The 16531-nt window shown below is 35.1% G+C and overlaps 1 protein-coding gene across 1 annotated transcript; it reads right to left on the reverse strand.

Moving 5' to 3' along the window:
* Window positions 1-2218: 2218 nt before the first annotated feature.
* LOC125822459 (uncharacterized) lies at window positions 2219-14234 on the reverse strand. Its single transcript, XM_049501858.1, has 26 exons — window positions 13955-14234; window positions 12950-13111; window positions 11962-12127; window positions 11732-11848; window positions 11513-11646; window positions 11273-11432; window positions 10280-10347; window positions 9439-9525; window positions 9084-9199; window positions 8499-8673; window positions 8313-8423; window positions 8153-8231; window positions 7909-8052; window positions 7709-7822; window positions 7494-7615; window positions 7320-7402; window positions 7110-7234; window positions 6826-6946; window positions 6616-6753; window positions 4733-4829; window positions 4496-4621; window positions 3291-3383; window positions 3099-3204; window positions 2814-2960; window positions 2607-2689; window positions 2219-2526 (listed from the first exon to the last, which is right to left on the reverse strand). The coding sequence occupies exons 1-26, from the start codon at window positions 14111-14113 to the stop codon at window positions 2398-2400; spliced, it is 3162 nt and encodes a 1053-aa protein (XP_049357815.1). The 5' UTR covers window positions 14114-14234; the 3' UTR covers window positions 2219-2397.
* Between the last annotated feature and the right edge of the window lie 2297 nt (window positions 14235-16531).

The raw sequence follows: 16531 nt of genomic DNA on the forward strand, positions 1-16531 counted from the left end.
AATTATTTTTTTGTTGAAAAAATCAATTTATTTTGTTCCTACCCTCAAATCCCCCCCTCCCCCCTCCCCCCCCAAAAAATAATAATAATTTTAAAGCTTGTTTTTAAATTCAATTTTTTGACCCCCACCCCTCCCAAAAATATTAAAAATTATTTTTAAAAGATATTTCTAATTTCAATTTTTTATTTTTTTACCCCCACCCACTACCCTCTCCGGTCACCCCCCTCCAAAAAAAAATTGAGTTTGTTTTTAAAATATATTTACAAATTCAAAATTTCATTTTTTTCACCCTACCCTCGACCCCCCACCCACCTCCTACCCAGCCCTCCACACATCCACCCCTACCCCCCCCCCCCCCAAAAAAAAATTTAAGTTTGTTTTTAAAAAATATTCTCAACTTCAAAATTTCATTTTTCATCCTACCCTTGACCCCCCCACCCACCTCCTACCCAGCCCCCCACCCACCCACCCCCACCAGCCCCCCCCTCCCCACAAAAATTTTAAGTTTGTTTTTCAAAAATATTTTCAATTTCAAAATTTCATTTTTTTCACCCCTACCCAGTCCCCCCCACCCCACCCAACCCCTACCAGCAACCCCCCCCCCCCCGCTACGCCCAAAAAAAAATTTTAATTTTGTTTTTAAAATATATTTTCAACTTCAAAATTTTATTTTTTCACCCCAACCCTCGACCCCCCACCCACCCCCCTACCAGCACCCACCCCCCACCCCTCCAAAAAAAATTTAAGTTTTTTTTTAAAAAATAATTTCAACTTCAAAATTTCAATTTTTCACCCCTACCCTCGACCCCCGCCCCCCTTCACCACCCCCTACCATCCCCCACCCCCCACCCCCCAAAAAAATTCAAGTTTGTTTTTAAAAACTATTTTCAATTTCAAAAATTATTTTCTACTCTAGTAAAAATAAAAAATATTTCTCAAAAATATTTTTCATTCATAAATCAAACACTAAAAATCTTTTCCGGAAAATATTTTCTACTCATCAACCAAACATGAGAAAATAAGTCAAAAATCAACTTGTTTTCCAGGAAAACATTTTCCATGGAAAATATTTTCCTTCATACCAAACACACCCTAAAATATGATGATTGTGTTGAAATTGAAACTAGAAAAGCTATCAAAAAAATTATATTTTTTAGAACAAATAAATTGAAATGAAGAGCAATAACTATTTTTCTTACATTTTTTTTTAATGAGAGATAGGGGTGTTAAATGGTACAGATCAGTCAGTTACTTTTAAAAAATTATACCATTTCAATTGTTCGGGTATTTTATAATGTATAATCAAAATTAGATTTTTTAAAATCATCCCAATCATATCGGTTTCTTTTCAGTATCAGTACGGTTCGGTTAATTCTCGATTTTTTTAACTTTTAAAGTATCGCCTCAAAATATACAATTATTAAAATATTTCTTTTGCAGGTATATTTTTGAAGAAGCACTTCACTTCTTCATCAAGATGTCAAGAATGTAAAATTTTGTTACCGTATTGTTTGATCTTATACTAGGAGTGCTTGCATAGATTTTGTCATATTATTTGATGAAATATCTATCATAATATCTAGGACCTAGGTTATATTTATATTTTATAAAATATATTTATATATTAAATTTAATATATTATTAATATATAAAATAGAAAGGTTATTCGGTTCGGAAATTTTTTTATATTTTTAAAAATTTAAAAGACCCTCTCAATTGATCAAGTCAGTTGTACACTTAAATAAAAGTTCACAATTTTATTGGAAAAGTATAAATCGATTTAGTTAAGTTTGATTCTTTTCATATTCTTTTGACACCCTAATGAGAGGTAACCCTTGCCAAACCAAAGAAATACATCCATTTCACTTGTAAAGTTGTAATTCTAATAGTTTTTCTTTGAAACACCAAAACTAAAAAGTGTGTATCACTCACTTTCCACTATGATGGCTATGTTGTCTTGAGAAGCGTTGAAACTTACTTCTTCAGAAGACTTCTCCCTTTGGTCATCAATACAACATGTTCTTCATAGAACCAAGGTACGATTATGGTCAACCTATCTGAATACTCAAATTAAGCTTGTACAAGTACAAAAATCATCGTAAAATCCATACTTCTACTATCTCCTTCTTGCAATGTATCCATAGGCTTTTGTGGATTACATCAAACAATTGTTGGTGGCTCAATTGGTTAGAATTGAAATAAAAGAAATTGCATGCACTTCTCTTTTTTCTCGAATAATAAAATGAATTTCTCAATACAATTACAAATACAAGTGATTGTTGGCTCTTCGACAAGAGAACTACACATATACAAAAGTTATGCTGCAAAATTTGAAGAGCTCCCTGCCGGCCAGTAACCTTGATAACAATACGCATAGTGTACATTCTTTTGAACATTTCAATTATGACGTTGTCGGGCCTTAACAACATGAATACTTCTCACAAGGCCTTTCCCAACCTCGCCTATGGTTTTTAGCGTATTCAAAAGATCTGTGCTCTCCTCCGTGGAGTCATCATGCTTCCGTTTCTGGAGAACAGACCACAAGTACCATCTTGTTATTAAACATCCAAACATCATTGTTACTTCAATACAACTAGAAAGCATACCTGTGAACTTGCTTTTCCTAATGTAAGACCAAGAGCATCACCACCCACAGCATCGTACCACACCTTGACCACATCGGGAAATCCTTTCTGCATCAGATATGGGCAGGAAGAAATGGGTAATCCTCAGAATCACAGGAACAAGGGGGTTCAAGGGATTGAATAACTGACTAGCACCTCAGTGGAAAAAATGTCAGCAAATGTAAGTACTTGCCTCAATATCGGTAATAAAGCACCTTACTGGATCAAAATTCACCATCAGCTTACGTTTCAATTCCCCAGAGTTCACTTTTAAGTCTCCAGGAGAAAAGAAAGGATGGAAAATCTTGGATGCAGGCCCACGCACCACACACCGCTCTAGAAAAAAATTGGAAGTGTTTCAGACTCTAATTAGTACAGGAGTTTCAATGCTTAATCGGTGAAAATAGGGGAGGAAATAGAGGTAGATATCATGCGGAAACAAATGCAATTACAAAGAAAGATGAGAAAAAGAACCTTGTTCAAGTTCGGATGGAAAGAGAAGATGCTGGGGGTAAGGCAATTTGTCCCTGTGGAGAAGAACAACAGCATCATAGTTGCTCAGAGGCGTGCGAAGAAGACACTGCAGGATAAACATCAACAGCACTATGAATGACACGTCGTAGCAAGCAAATTCACAGGTACTGGAAAATTGATGTTTTTACATACTTTCCATCCATAAGAATCATGTCCATCTTGCAAAATCAGTTTGGTCAACAAATTTGCACTGCTAGTTGAATAAGCCACCAGTCTTCTTAGCTCCTAGTACACATTAGTACCCGCATTAATGCCAGAGAAAAAGCCATGACAATCGTGAAAACTTATCAACACACACAACAATCATGAGAGGAGTTTGTTCTCAAGACAACCATGAACGACAATATTTCCTAAAAACTAGTAAGAGTGCCACACTTACATGCACAGATGGTGTTAGACTAAAGGCCTTTTCCTGGTTCCATAGAAAGTTTAAATGCTTTACCTTATTGTTTGATTGCTTGATCTTATGATATCTCACTATCCATAACGATAACAATATTTATCCTTTTAAGTAGTCATGTGTCCCAAGCTAAACGTCCACAATTGACTTCATGAAAATTTTGAGATAAGAGGGATAACCTAATGGTAAGGACCCTCCACCTCCAACCATAAAGTTAAGGGATCAAGCCACCAAGGGAGATGAGCAGGAATAGGATCAATATTGAGCTCCTTGTTGGGTTTGACAACAGGTTTACAATAACAAATATATATATTTTTTTTAAAAGATTTACTTCTAGCTACTTTTCATTAGCTAGAGTATAAAAGAGAAAAAGATGAACAAGAAGTGGAAATGTAGATCTGCTGTAATTTTGTGTTGTGTAGATGTTTGATAAGCTTCCTATGCAAACGTTCAGTTTAAGAGTGAATTCTAACCTCACTGGTCCAAATATAGTACAGGACAGATCATGGTTACAATCGTATGAAATACTTCTCCTTTCTCCTAAATGATGCCACCACAAACAATATTGACAAAGCATGTGGTTTCATATAGTAATAAGAATTACTTTTGTTGTAAGCATGTATATGGTAAGGCAGTGGCAAAAAATAGGTTGCAGATGGAAACTAAGATTACCATGAGCCTCTCCAGAGGCCACTTTTCTACAGTTGAAACCTTGGTCATACATTCTAGGATCAATGGTATTAAGTTGACATCTAATCTACAGTATTTTCTAAACATGTGCCAACTATTTGGGTGCAACATATCAATATTAGGAAGCACAACACTATGCTTCTTCACTTACTGCTGCAAAAGAAAAACACTATGCTTCGGTGAACAAGATTCCATAAAATACAGGCAAAGATTTAATACAAGTGTAAAATAATTGAGGAACACTTACTGCTGTAGTTGGTGAGGATCTTGTCCACGCTTCAGATGTGATGTCATATTTAGTAGCTAAGAACATTGCAGGACTTAATTTCTGTGTGTCCTTTTCATGCTCTTCTCTACTTCTCATGAGATTCTCCTGTCAAATTCATATGCAAATAGTATTCTGAATTATAAAAATATTACATGGAAAATCAAGAAAAGAGCATGGAACGCCCTACAAAGATGGAGTATTTGGCTTGGTACTTACATTAATTTTATTTTTCTCCTCAGTTGAAAAGTCGCCATCAAAATCAACAATTAAGGGAGAAAAGGCCCAATCATATTCGGACAATAATCGTAAGAACCTGTTTAAGATACAGAATATAAGAAAAAGTAACCAACTAACAGAGTTTATAACTAAATTTGAAACTGAAAGCACCACTTCAGATTTCATCCATTTCTTACCTCAAAAACAACAAAGAGCATAAAAGGACAGGGGAATTTAAAAGGGGGGAAAAACAAGCAAGAAAAATGAACACAGCTACCAGAGCTCAGACGTTGGTTTGCAAGACACTCCACCAATTGACTGCTCACAAGAGTATGTTTTGACGTGATTACTGTTATGTCAGTAACTTTTGTCTTATGTAGATCTTCTAGCCTACAGGGGTCTTAACTACCAAGGAGAAGTACTGCACTTCCACCCTAGCATTTCTGTTCTTTTGAGGAATCTGCTGCTCTTTGATATAGATGCACAAATTGTCATGTAGAACTGATAAATTTATAAAGGTAGAAGAAAATTTCTTATTTAAGTTGAGTCCTTTACTTTTTATAATATGCTTCAAGCCCCAATATCGTATTGGGATTTTTAAATACAAAACTGATCTGCACCTTCAACAATTCTTTCTCGGTCTGCGTTAAGTTAAAAGAGTTTCATCGGACAGTGGAAGCGCCTTGAAGCTTCTCATATTGTAGAGTCCAATATTCATAAGTAGTTAGAACTTAGAAGTAGCTTCTGCACCACACTCCACCCTAATAAATAATATGATAAATATTCTCTCACAGTGTTCTTCAATCAAACTTGGGATTGTAAATGAAAAAAATTGCAAGCAGTGAAGTGTTGGGAATGAAAAAACTTTGGGGGTTAGTGGTTCATACTATTCCTACCGTTACTGTAAACTTGAATTGGCATAGCTGTTAAATTTGAAGATTTGACAGCGACCATGGTACAAAAAGAAGCTATAGTGAAGAACATGAGGCAATAGGCAACATAAAACAGAAACGAATAGCAATTGGCCATGATTATGGGGATCAAAACAGTACAATTATGATAATAAGCCAGATGACACCAGAATAAGCGCCATGCTTGGCCGACCGAACATGCCATGGGGTCCAAACAACTTGCGATGACACCAGGAATTTGACCAGATACATCAACCGATCATGATTAGGACATAATAGATGCTAGGACCAGGCAAAATCATAATTAAAGATCAATTAAAGTTACTACATTAGAGGCAATCAGAGCCTACTACTGCTTAACTGCCAAGAGCCATTGCCTATTTCATAAAAGAAAATCTGCTAACAATCAGCACCACAGCCAACCATGGCTCTACAGTCTACACATATGCACACGTTTGAGTCCTCCCCCTCCTACCCAATAAATCATGCACATAAATACATTACCTGAAGCACCACTAGATAGATTCCACAATAGACCCACCACATTCTTACCCTCGACCAGATAGCATCAAATGCACAGAAAGTTAGCTGTGTCATTCAAGGGTCATAACATTCTACCATGTTGTGAAAGAAATATAAGTTGCAAGTGACACATGCAAACATAAACAAGGGAAAAGAAAAAAGAAGTCCATCATAAATGAGAAAGAGCAAGCATAATTTTTTTACAACTACAGAAAGTGAACAGTAGTTGATGCACGCATGACAGTCGCCCACAATTTTGCAGGGAATTATGAAGGTTCTCGGAGGAGCACATGTATATATTCCAAGCAACCACCAAATTGTAATTCCTTCTTTCTTGATAGTTAACTTAAAATCAAATAGTTAAGAGCATTTGAGTGTGAAGAAGTTGGGAAGAGAAAGTAAATGGTAATATAATTGAGTAAAATGAATTCAGAGTGACAAATATTAAACCTCAAAAATCCTGCTATTCGGGAGAAAGGAGGTTCAAATGGCAAAGGTCTCAAGAAAAGATTTGAGACCAATAGTTCAACTGCCTCCTCTGTCAGCACCGTGGAAAATAGGTGTGCAGAGACCCATCTTTTAGCTAGCCTGCAAAGCAAAGACGTAAATGAGCTATAAGGAGGATGAAAGAGGGCATGGAGTATGAACTCGTGTCCTTACCGAACTATTGGTCCATATATAGGATAACGACCCCTTAAAGCATTGATCTTGCTCGCATGTTGGTGTTGCAGAAGAAGTTTTCTGTCAGCAGAGAGGCTCCATTGATGTCGACTGTTATTACCTGAGGAAAAAAATCATTCTTTATCAATACACAGAAATATGTTCTTACAGAAAGAACAGTAGGTCACTACAGGCTGTCTTTTCCATATAAGGTAAACAGTTCCATAAAAAAAAGGGAAATTTTCCATTTAAGAAGTAGAGAATACAGGCACAAACTGTCTTACTTTGCCCAGTCACCAAACCAAGAGCCCTTTCATGAGAAATTTTAAGGCGGAATGCATAGCCAGACATTAGAACATCTACATCATCTTCTGTAGCTGTAAACATCATCCCCCAATTGTTCTGCAGACTGCCAGAATTGTGCACTCAAACAAGTTTAATGTTGGCTTACACAAAGTATTGTTCCTTGAAAAATAAACTCAAGAAAGGCTAACCTCTCAGCAATTCTAAGAAGAAATGCAGTTTTTGTCTTCTCTATTGCAATTTCATCCATTGGCCAACTTCCAGACCCTTCAAGCTATTAAAAAAGGGGGAGGTAAATCCTTAAGAATTCTTGGGGATCCACTGCAGATTATACAACAAAACTATGCAAGGATAGCTTTTCATGCCTGAATCATAACTTCAACTGGATTTATACAGGTTGAAACGGACTTCCTTAGTTTTATGCCAACACTCTTCTCATGTGCCAGAGGATGAGGCATGGGCGGAAAGACAGATGTCAACCTAGCAGCTGTGACTAACTGTAAGCACGAACCGTTTTTGCAGTAATAGAAGTATCAAATCTATATGTATGAAAAACACTCTTAGAGTAGAGAAAGGAAACCTGAGTCTAGAGCTTGCACAGTCGACACCTTTAGTGGAATGTCATTCAGCTGAAGCAAACGCTTTGACAGCTCTTCAAGTGCTACCAGCAAACTTTTTGAGAAAGATATAGGATCTGAAAAACAACTTCATTATTCACAAGGGGCATTCTTCAAGCTTGAGAAGGCAAAGACTGAAAGTAACCAGCAATTACGACCATACCTACATCCCTGTGGAGGAGACAAAAATCAAGTTGATCCACAATAGGAACGACTTTTTCTTTGGGTATGGAAAGATGCCTAGACAAAACATGCTCGGCAATATCTTTTATGATGAGATGCCTTTGCCACTCCTCATGTTCCCATACTGGTAATTGAGGACCATACAGAATAGAAATAAAAAGATATCAATTCAACAATCTCCGAGTCTGGCAGAAGCAGAAACAGAAGTCTATCTATGACCGAACCTGCAACTTCAGCTATTCTACTATCACGAAACTGTCGAAGTGACGCCTTATCTCCCCAAAACTTCCGAAATTCTAAAGCCTGGCGGGATATCATGCAGTATGTATGAGTAAAGCAAAGTGAACAAAAGTTAACTGGATAATCAATGAGCTAGACTTGTACCTTATCTCTTTCCTCAGGGCTAGGACCTATGACAGTCATTTTGAAGGCTGCCTCTGCAGAGTTGACAGAAATCCCAATGAGCAACGGCTCATTGTCTAGCTCTGACAGTCCCTAGAATAGTTTATTGCCATAATAAGATCAGTTATATACCATGATAGCTTAGTTGAAGAACAACATAATATATACCTCTTCAAAGTTGCATTCAGATGAAGTGTTTCTCCAAATAACACGAACAGACTTAGATCTGTCTCTCAACCCTTGGTCCATGAGGGAGAGTACCTTCTGCTCCTGTGATCTCCAAAATTCATCATCTAAGCAGTATCCTAAGCTAGAAACTTCACGGTTTCCCCTCAAGTTCAACCTAGAGGATCAAAGCACGATATAAGTGATCTTGGTGATCAACAACAAAACCAAAAAGGCTAATATAAGACATTTGTACTTCCATGAATAGTTGTGATCGAAAGCATAGGCTAATCACTTAGTATGTGACCCATTCTTGTTAGCGCCCCCCACCCCACCCCACGCACAAAAAACAAACAAAGCTTCTTATGTTGCATCCCCCTTATCAAGGCTTTAAAGACCAGCGGGACATAGTGTATTACAGATCTTTCGATAGATATTTAAACATACTCATTATTTTATAGGGTGACTAGTTCCACTAAGCATCATTGATAATAGCCACCACGAATTCAGCACTCTGATAATAGCAAAAGGAAATTCACTTCGAAGACACTAATAGTAGAGCAAATACAGACAATTCATTTGATGCACCTCACACAGTAGTCATATCTAACGGGAAAGTCAATCTTTGTGATAAAAAGCTCGTCAAAGCCACCATCTCCACATTTGTTGATGCAATTAACTGCCAAAGCAGCCTCATGGCGCAGCTGTAAGTTATAAAAGCAATCAAAACATTCTATTAGTGGAACATGAATCAGACTTGAAATATAAAACCTTTTCACCTTCTCAATTTTTTGAACCATCTGAGAAACAAACTATGGAGGAAGGACAGTGTTATTATTTCTCCATTCTCATTAGCAGTTAGATCATTATGATCAAAATGGCAATGCACTTATTATTCAGATTAAATCAACGGAATGTGCACTTTAAAATTCTCAAAAATCACCTCTTGGAAACCATTGTGTGACAGACGGAATGCCAAATTGAAGTCCTCAAATGAATTGCAAATGACCACAGGAAACAACTGCATATCCTGCATTCGAAACGTAAAATGAGTATGGGTACACCGCACAACAGCACTTTAAATTATTAGACCTGTTTCAATTCCTTGGAGTCAAGAAAGAGAAAATAAGAAGTTGAAGTAATTCACAAAAATGTAACCCATGCATCTTATGAAGAGGTGCCGTCTGCCGCTACAATTACATAGTGAGATGCGAGTTCTCAAAGACCAAACAATGGCATTTGTAACAAGGCTTTTAGATGTTGACCCCTAAAATGCATAAAAAGGGAGGAATGGACTAATTAAAAACCTTTGTTAGTTTGATCATGTCACCTATTTAGACAACTAATAAAAAGGGATTAGTAACAATTGGTTATCAGCCCAGAAAAAAAGATTTTTTAAGCATAATAACCGAAGACAGATATACTAATTTAGCTGAGACAATCAAACAAGAACATGAATTAATGCAACGTAAGGAGGGGGAACATGTCTGACATTCTTCCATGTACATTGCCTGGAAAGGTGAAGCTCCATTCTTTGTACCAGGTAGTTTAATAGCTTTTCTACACCTTGTTGATTGTTTGTTTCTTTTTTATCAAAAATGTCTTCGGTTTTTACTTCTTAATTAAATCCTTAAAACTCTTTCAAACTAAGTTAATACTGAAACATAGATACATCTTTATAATCCATCACACACTTCTTTTTGGCAAGTATGTCTTCTTAAAGCCACGTGCACTCTCCCTGACAACTAAAACTTGTAATCACCAAACAAAGAAAAGTAATAAACCTTGTTTGAAGCACTTTTTTCATGCTGGGGCTGAATAAAAAGCCCTTTATCCCATGTCTTAGAGGTGGCTGCAAACACAGAAAAATAATTAATACTACAGTTGTTCTCTAACTCAACCAAATAAAAGATAAGTGTGAAGAGCACACTAATTAAGATATTTCTCTTCCATGATTAGCCAACTCCACTAAATGAAAAGATAAAACATGGAGAAAACAAAATTCACAGCACCAAATGCTTGGAAGTGTACATGTTAAATAATGTCATCAGTTCAAGAGAAACTCTTCACATTATTTAGCTGCCCTACTTTGTTAAAATCTCACAAGTTGAGTTCAAATAAGCCCATAACTTCAGTTAATATACATGTTAAGGTTATTAACAAATGTTTGGGAGACTAAGTGTTAGGCAATTGGTATTCAAGTCAAATGCAGGAGTTATCCGCCAGATAACTCCTTTTTCCCTTGCAAGAAAAAGCCAAATGCAGGTGGCCACAAATTCTAAGGATCAGATTAATTTAAGCATCTAACATAGTAAGCGGACCTTTTTACCTATTTTAGGTAAACAAAACATGCTTATCAACATGACTTAAGGGGTGCTTTGTTTCCAGGATTACAAAATATAATCCCAGCAAATTTCGGGATTACTGTATCCTTCGTTTGGTTGATTTTTGCTTCCAGGTATAAGCAATATCGGAATTATTAATCCCATCATTACAATCCATTTAGTATGCAAAGTTAAACATTCGTCTAAGAAAATTTATGAACTTTTCTTTTTATCAAGTTATAAGATTTTATCAATAAATGGGCAAAAAGTTACCCGTATACAAGAAGTAATATCTTCTTTTTGTGAACTCCAATTATTACCCCTATGTAATATCTTACACATTTTCCAACAGAAGCCTAACATATCTATGTCTAAATCCAAAACATGGTCTATCTTCTTCTTGTGCAGGTAATCATAGTACTAGAAAACCAGGATAGAGGACAGAATACATACCGATGAAGTCCACTGTGATACGAAATATCTGCATTGTATTCATGGAACTGTTGATATGATGCCTACCAGGCTTTGTTGCAAGGAAGGCCAATATTATAGAGACTAGAAACCCATTCAAGCAATCATGGGCATAGATTGAACTCCTTTGCCGAGCCCACACCTACAGATATGCAACTGATGTAATATTCTGACTAAGAAAAGCAAGCTATTGGAGTATTAGTTCCTTAAAAAAATGCATACTTTTAGCAGTATCAAGGCTTCCCCCAATTCTTTCCATCCAGTGAAAGTTCTTTTGACAAACTCTGCATTATCCTCAAGAAACAAATCCTCCAATATACTATTATTGTACCTTGGTGTTGCTTGTAAAGCATCTCCTAGAAGTGGAAATAAGTGCCATCAATGTTAAGAAGCAATTCAATATGAGAAAAGAAGCTTGACAAAATATCTAAATATTTAAACCTTGTTTGAGAGTATGGATATTGTTTCGCTCAAGGCGAAGTTTTGTTGCACTGAACAAAGATGTTGCAGCAGGAATTATCCTCACAACAAATCCAGCATTTCCAATAAGCTTAACAGCTTCAATAACAAAAGAACATCAAGTCAGATAGACAACTGAAACCTGCAGTAAATGCCAGAAAATGTTGCCCACAAAGAAGCAAGAGAAGGTAGGGCAGATAATCTGACAGGACCTGGATAGACAAGTAGAATAGGTTTCCGAGCCTCATTTTGGAAACTAGACCATCTCACAGCTTTGATTAACGGAGATTTTGTCAGATGCTCCTTGATTTTGCAGAGATAAAGGAATCTTTTGGCATGGTATCGATAATTTAGGTAATCTTTTTCATAAAAGCACTCCTGCCAAAAGGAACAGATTGGAAAAAGAACAAGATATGTCACAACAAGAAACTAAGAAGAGTAACATATCATGAATGTGGTTATTTACTATGAGACCGGCATGATCATTTTGCCAAAATCAATTGGTTCCAACTATGTTCACATGAAACATAAGGTACAATCTTCACACTATTCATTCAGCATACAGACAAATGAGCTTTCACCTATGACAGATCCCATGAACAAAAACTTATAATCTTTCACAACTATAAAACCACCATTACATGCGTGTTTCCCAGGCTACTTTTTTTCCAGTAAGATAAGCCCTCAACTAGGATTCATTAAGTAAAACTTCTTCCCATCTCTCCACATTCATAGTTTGGAATTTAGAAGGCATGTATTATGTAAAAAAGAAGCTATAAGGAGAAGATGGAAAACAGATAGCTTGCTTTATTCACCATGTTCCCTGCTTTGCTGTTAACCCTACTCTTGAATGGAGTCAGACCAAGTAGAGCAATTTCTGACTTCAAGGGATTTGATTGTTTTTCAATTAAAACATTATCACATTTTAACTTTCTCACATTTCCCTAGCTTATAGATCCTGCACCATTGCATAGACTAAGAGCTAAAAATTTAAAGTTTTGACATTTCAAACAATGCGAATTTTCTTATTTACATACCAAGCTTCTTATATTATCATGTAACCAAGTAAAAGATTTGAACTTAGCATCAAAGTGAAAAGTAAATAAATTACAATATAATATAATATAATACAATACACATCAAGTAGGACTTTAAGACACTCCGAGAGTATAGCTCTGCATAGGAAAATAGACAGCACACCTTTGGCAAGTGAAGAAAAAGATCCACATTTAGATCGTGTTTGGTAACACAATGTATAGAATAACTCCCGCAAATTTCCAAAGATTTTGGCTTCTTAAATGTGAACTCCACCTTATCCGCATTGATATCTCTAACAAATCCCGGCGCCAAGTCGGCATTAACCTGCCAACAAAATGATTACAAGAATTAAAAGAGAGGAGTGGAGCAGTGGAGTCAACTAGTAACTCAGCATAATTTAGAATTCCTTGAATAAGAAAATAACTCACCACCAGAGGCTAATCCAAGATTTAAAGTTCTAATTCACCCACAAATTGAATTAGAACTTTAAATCTTGGATTAGCCTCTGGTGGTTAAGTTTTCTTTCTTGTCCCTCTTGTAATTCTTGTATCTTCTTGATGCTGTTATTAATACAACTTACTTTATCAAAAAAAAAAAAAAAGTTCTAATTCACCCCCAAATTGAATTAGAACTTCAAAATCTTGGATTAGCCTATGGTGGCGAGTATTTTTTTCTTGTCCCTCTTGGAATTCTTGCATCTTCTTGATGCTGTTATTAATACAACTTACTTTTTTTTATAAAAAAAAAAGGCTCTGATTCACCCACAAATTGAATTAGAACTTAAAAATATTGGATTAGCCTGTGGTGGTGAGTTTTTTTTCTTGTCCCTCTTGGAATTCTTGCATCGATGTTGTTATTAATACAACTTACTTTATCAAAAATAAAAAGGTTCCAATTCACCCACAAATTGAATTAGAACTTCAAAATCTTGGATTAGCCTATGGTGGTGAGTTTTTTTCTTGTCCCTCTTGGAATTATTGCATCTTCTTGATGCTGTTATTAATACCACTTACTTTATCCAAGAAAAAGAAGTTGTATTTCACCACTACTATTTCGTGTGATTTAAAGTATACCCACTGACTGCCGCTATAACATTACTACTTTCTTGAACACATAAATTACGTTTTCGTTCTAAGGATGATATAAAGGTTTTAGAAAGAGATTGACCTGGTCCTCAGGGATCTTATCAATTGCTTCTTTTATGCCAGAAACAACATTGTCCACAGTTGCAGTGGTTTCCGGCGAGCATTCGAACTGAACCTCCTTCAACAGTTCCCTCACCTTAAAGTTCATCGAGTCCGTGTAAGTTAATGTATCCGACGCCATTGCTCTACAATTTCTGTAAGAATTATTATTCCTTGACAAGAACTGAATTGAAAAGAATTAAGCGAGATAAGAACAGGCGGATTTGGGTACTTCTAAAACCCTGCTAAAACCCCGAAAAGAACAGGAAGGGACAAGTTTTCTTGGACAAAAAGCGCCTTAAAAATTGGGCCTATAAAAGAGAGATTTGTTCCAAGTTATAGCAACTCCTAACCTATTTATGCGAAGGGAAGTCCAAGTGCTACCTATTTAAAGAGTTAGGGTTAGGAGGTTTGCACAAATGGCCGTTTGAAGACCGACATTTAAATTTTATTCCCATTTTAAATTTGCTTGCCAAAGAAAAAAATCATAAAATTTAATAAGTGGCCTCACAAAGGCCATACAGTGCAATTTTCCCCCTTTTTTGACGTATGAAGGTCAAGAATTAGAAATACCCGCACGAAATAAATAATCTTTCTAAACTTTTGAACAACTTTTTCAATAATCAGCTGTTATAAGAAAAAAAAATGTAAATTTTAGTAGGTTTTAAGAACATTTCAATAAAAATTAAATGATTTGACATTATCACATATCTCAAAAATTGTAAATATATAATGAATGATTAAAATTATCTTCATATCTAATCATTTTTATCTTTTACATAATTTATCATAAGCTATGTGATGATATAATTGTCTTGTTAAAACTGAGTGATGTTTTTATGTAGTGATTAAACATCATTTTTTCTATTTTTTTTACATGAAAAATATAGAATCTGATAATTTTATGGTTAGAATAACTCCTTGTGAAAAAAATCAGGTGAAAGTTTTCGATAATTAATATTAGTTATAAATAAGTTAAGACTGTTAAAAATGTACACCACAACAACATAAATAATTTTTTTTAGAGACAATCTACTTGAGGTCAAACGGACACCACTTTTCGTTATTATTACTTTATTACTCTAACAAAATTTATAGAAGAAAAAAAATAAATTTGAAACAACAGCAAAAAAATATTGTTGACCCTTTTTAGAAATTCATTCTTTATTAAACTACAGCTCTGAAGGCCCTTCTAGATGCTTCATCAATGCAACTTTACGACATTTTCAGAAATATGTATGTATAATTGTTGTATTATGAAAGTACAAGTAGATCAAAATGTTGGATTTTGGACTCATGTTAAAGAAATATTCTCGAACATTAAAAAATTAAAAATGAGTCTAACCCAGATAACTCAAACGCTCAGCAATGACTTGGGACATGAAGGACAATAAATTTATGTTAATAGACATATCTTTTGTAGCTTAAGATATTACTTTTATTTAGAGCAGGTTTTGTTTCATAACCTTCAAATTAAGCTTGTCGAAAATAATCATAATTCACACAAAAAATTTTTACAAGAGCCAAATGAGAAGGAAAAAAAGAAAAACATTAAAAGGACGAAAGGTTTGTCCAAGTGAGATCATATACATACCAAACGAAAAATAATCAATACAATTTTAAGGAGACAACAAAACAGCGAGAAAAAAAACATACATTAAACAGAGTAAACTATGATTTATCCAATGATGATCACAAATCATTCTAACTAGAAATTTTTACATGTTTTGAAATAACATACCTCAAAAAATTAACTAACACTTTAATCAACTTTCAATTCTTAAAGTACTCATAATATCCACTGATAAAAACGTAGTAAAAATATATAACAACAACATAAAAATCAAAAAATATGGGCATGCTAAGTTATTAACTCTTAGAGGATTTTCTAAAGAACACAAAATCTTGTCCTTGTATGTGAAGTGATGACGTTGTTGATGAAGAAATTAGAGATTTGTAAGGGCTTTTTTTATTGTACCTTAAAGAATTTCAGTAGAGAAAACTTGCTTGAATACAAACAACAATGTTTAAAGCATGTACTCAAAAATAACAATTAATAATATAAGCATAAATTAATAACTGTAAAAAACATACTAGAATCTATAACAATAGAATGAAACAGAATGGAAAAAATTGAGCCCACTAAATGCACAGTGTCCCCTCAAGGAAATTATTCCTCTCTAGTACCCGAGGTTTAAAGGAATACATCCTCTCGGGATAGAACAATTTTATTCACCAGTGTATTGATACAAAAACAATGGTGTCAATCATTCAACAGGAGCAAAGTACACAAATATTTAATTTTCCGAAAGAAGAAGAAGAAGAAGTTCAAAATTTTCGTTATTTTAAAATGAGAGGAAATTCCTCTATTTATAAACAATAAAGGGTAGTGTGAACAAATGTTTATTGTGTCTTATCGGAAATGTCACAACTCTTTGGAAAAATTACAACTTTTCGAAAAAGACGCAACATTTCATAAAAGTCGCAACTCTTCAAAAAAGTCACAACTCTTCATAAAAGTCGCAACTCTTCATGAAAGAGAAGGCTAGTTTTGGAAATA

Source organism: Solanum verrucosum, unplaced genomic scaffold (genome assembly GCF_900185275.1).
Source record: "Solanum verrucosum unplaced genomic scaffold, falcon-dt-bn FXZP01000103.1, whole genome shotgun sequence".
Taxonomy (NCBI): Eukaryota; Viridiplantae; Streptophyta; class Magnoliopsida; order Solanales; family Solanaceae; genus Solanum; species Solanum verrucosum.

Excerpts from the sequence above, each read along its gene's own strand:
- LOC125822459 (XM_049501858.1), bottom strand. The coding sequence starts at position 14,113 with ATGGCGTCGGATACATTAACTTACACGGACTCGATGAACTTTAAGGTG. Across the intron at positions 4,622-4,732 it reads AGGAGAAAAATAAAATTAAT|GAGAATCTCATGAGAAGTAG; the intron begins GTAAGTACCAAG and ends TGAATTTGACAG. Across the intron at positions 3,205-3,290 it reads ATGATTCTTATGGATGGAAA|TGTCTTCTTCGCACGCCTCT; the intron begins GTATGTAAAAAC and ends TTTATCCTGCAG.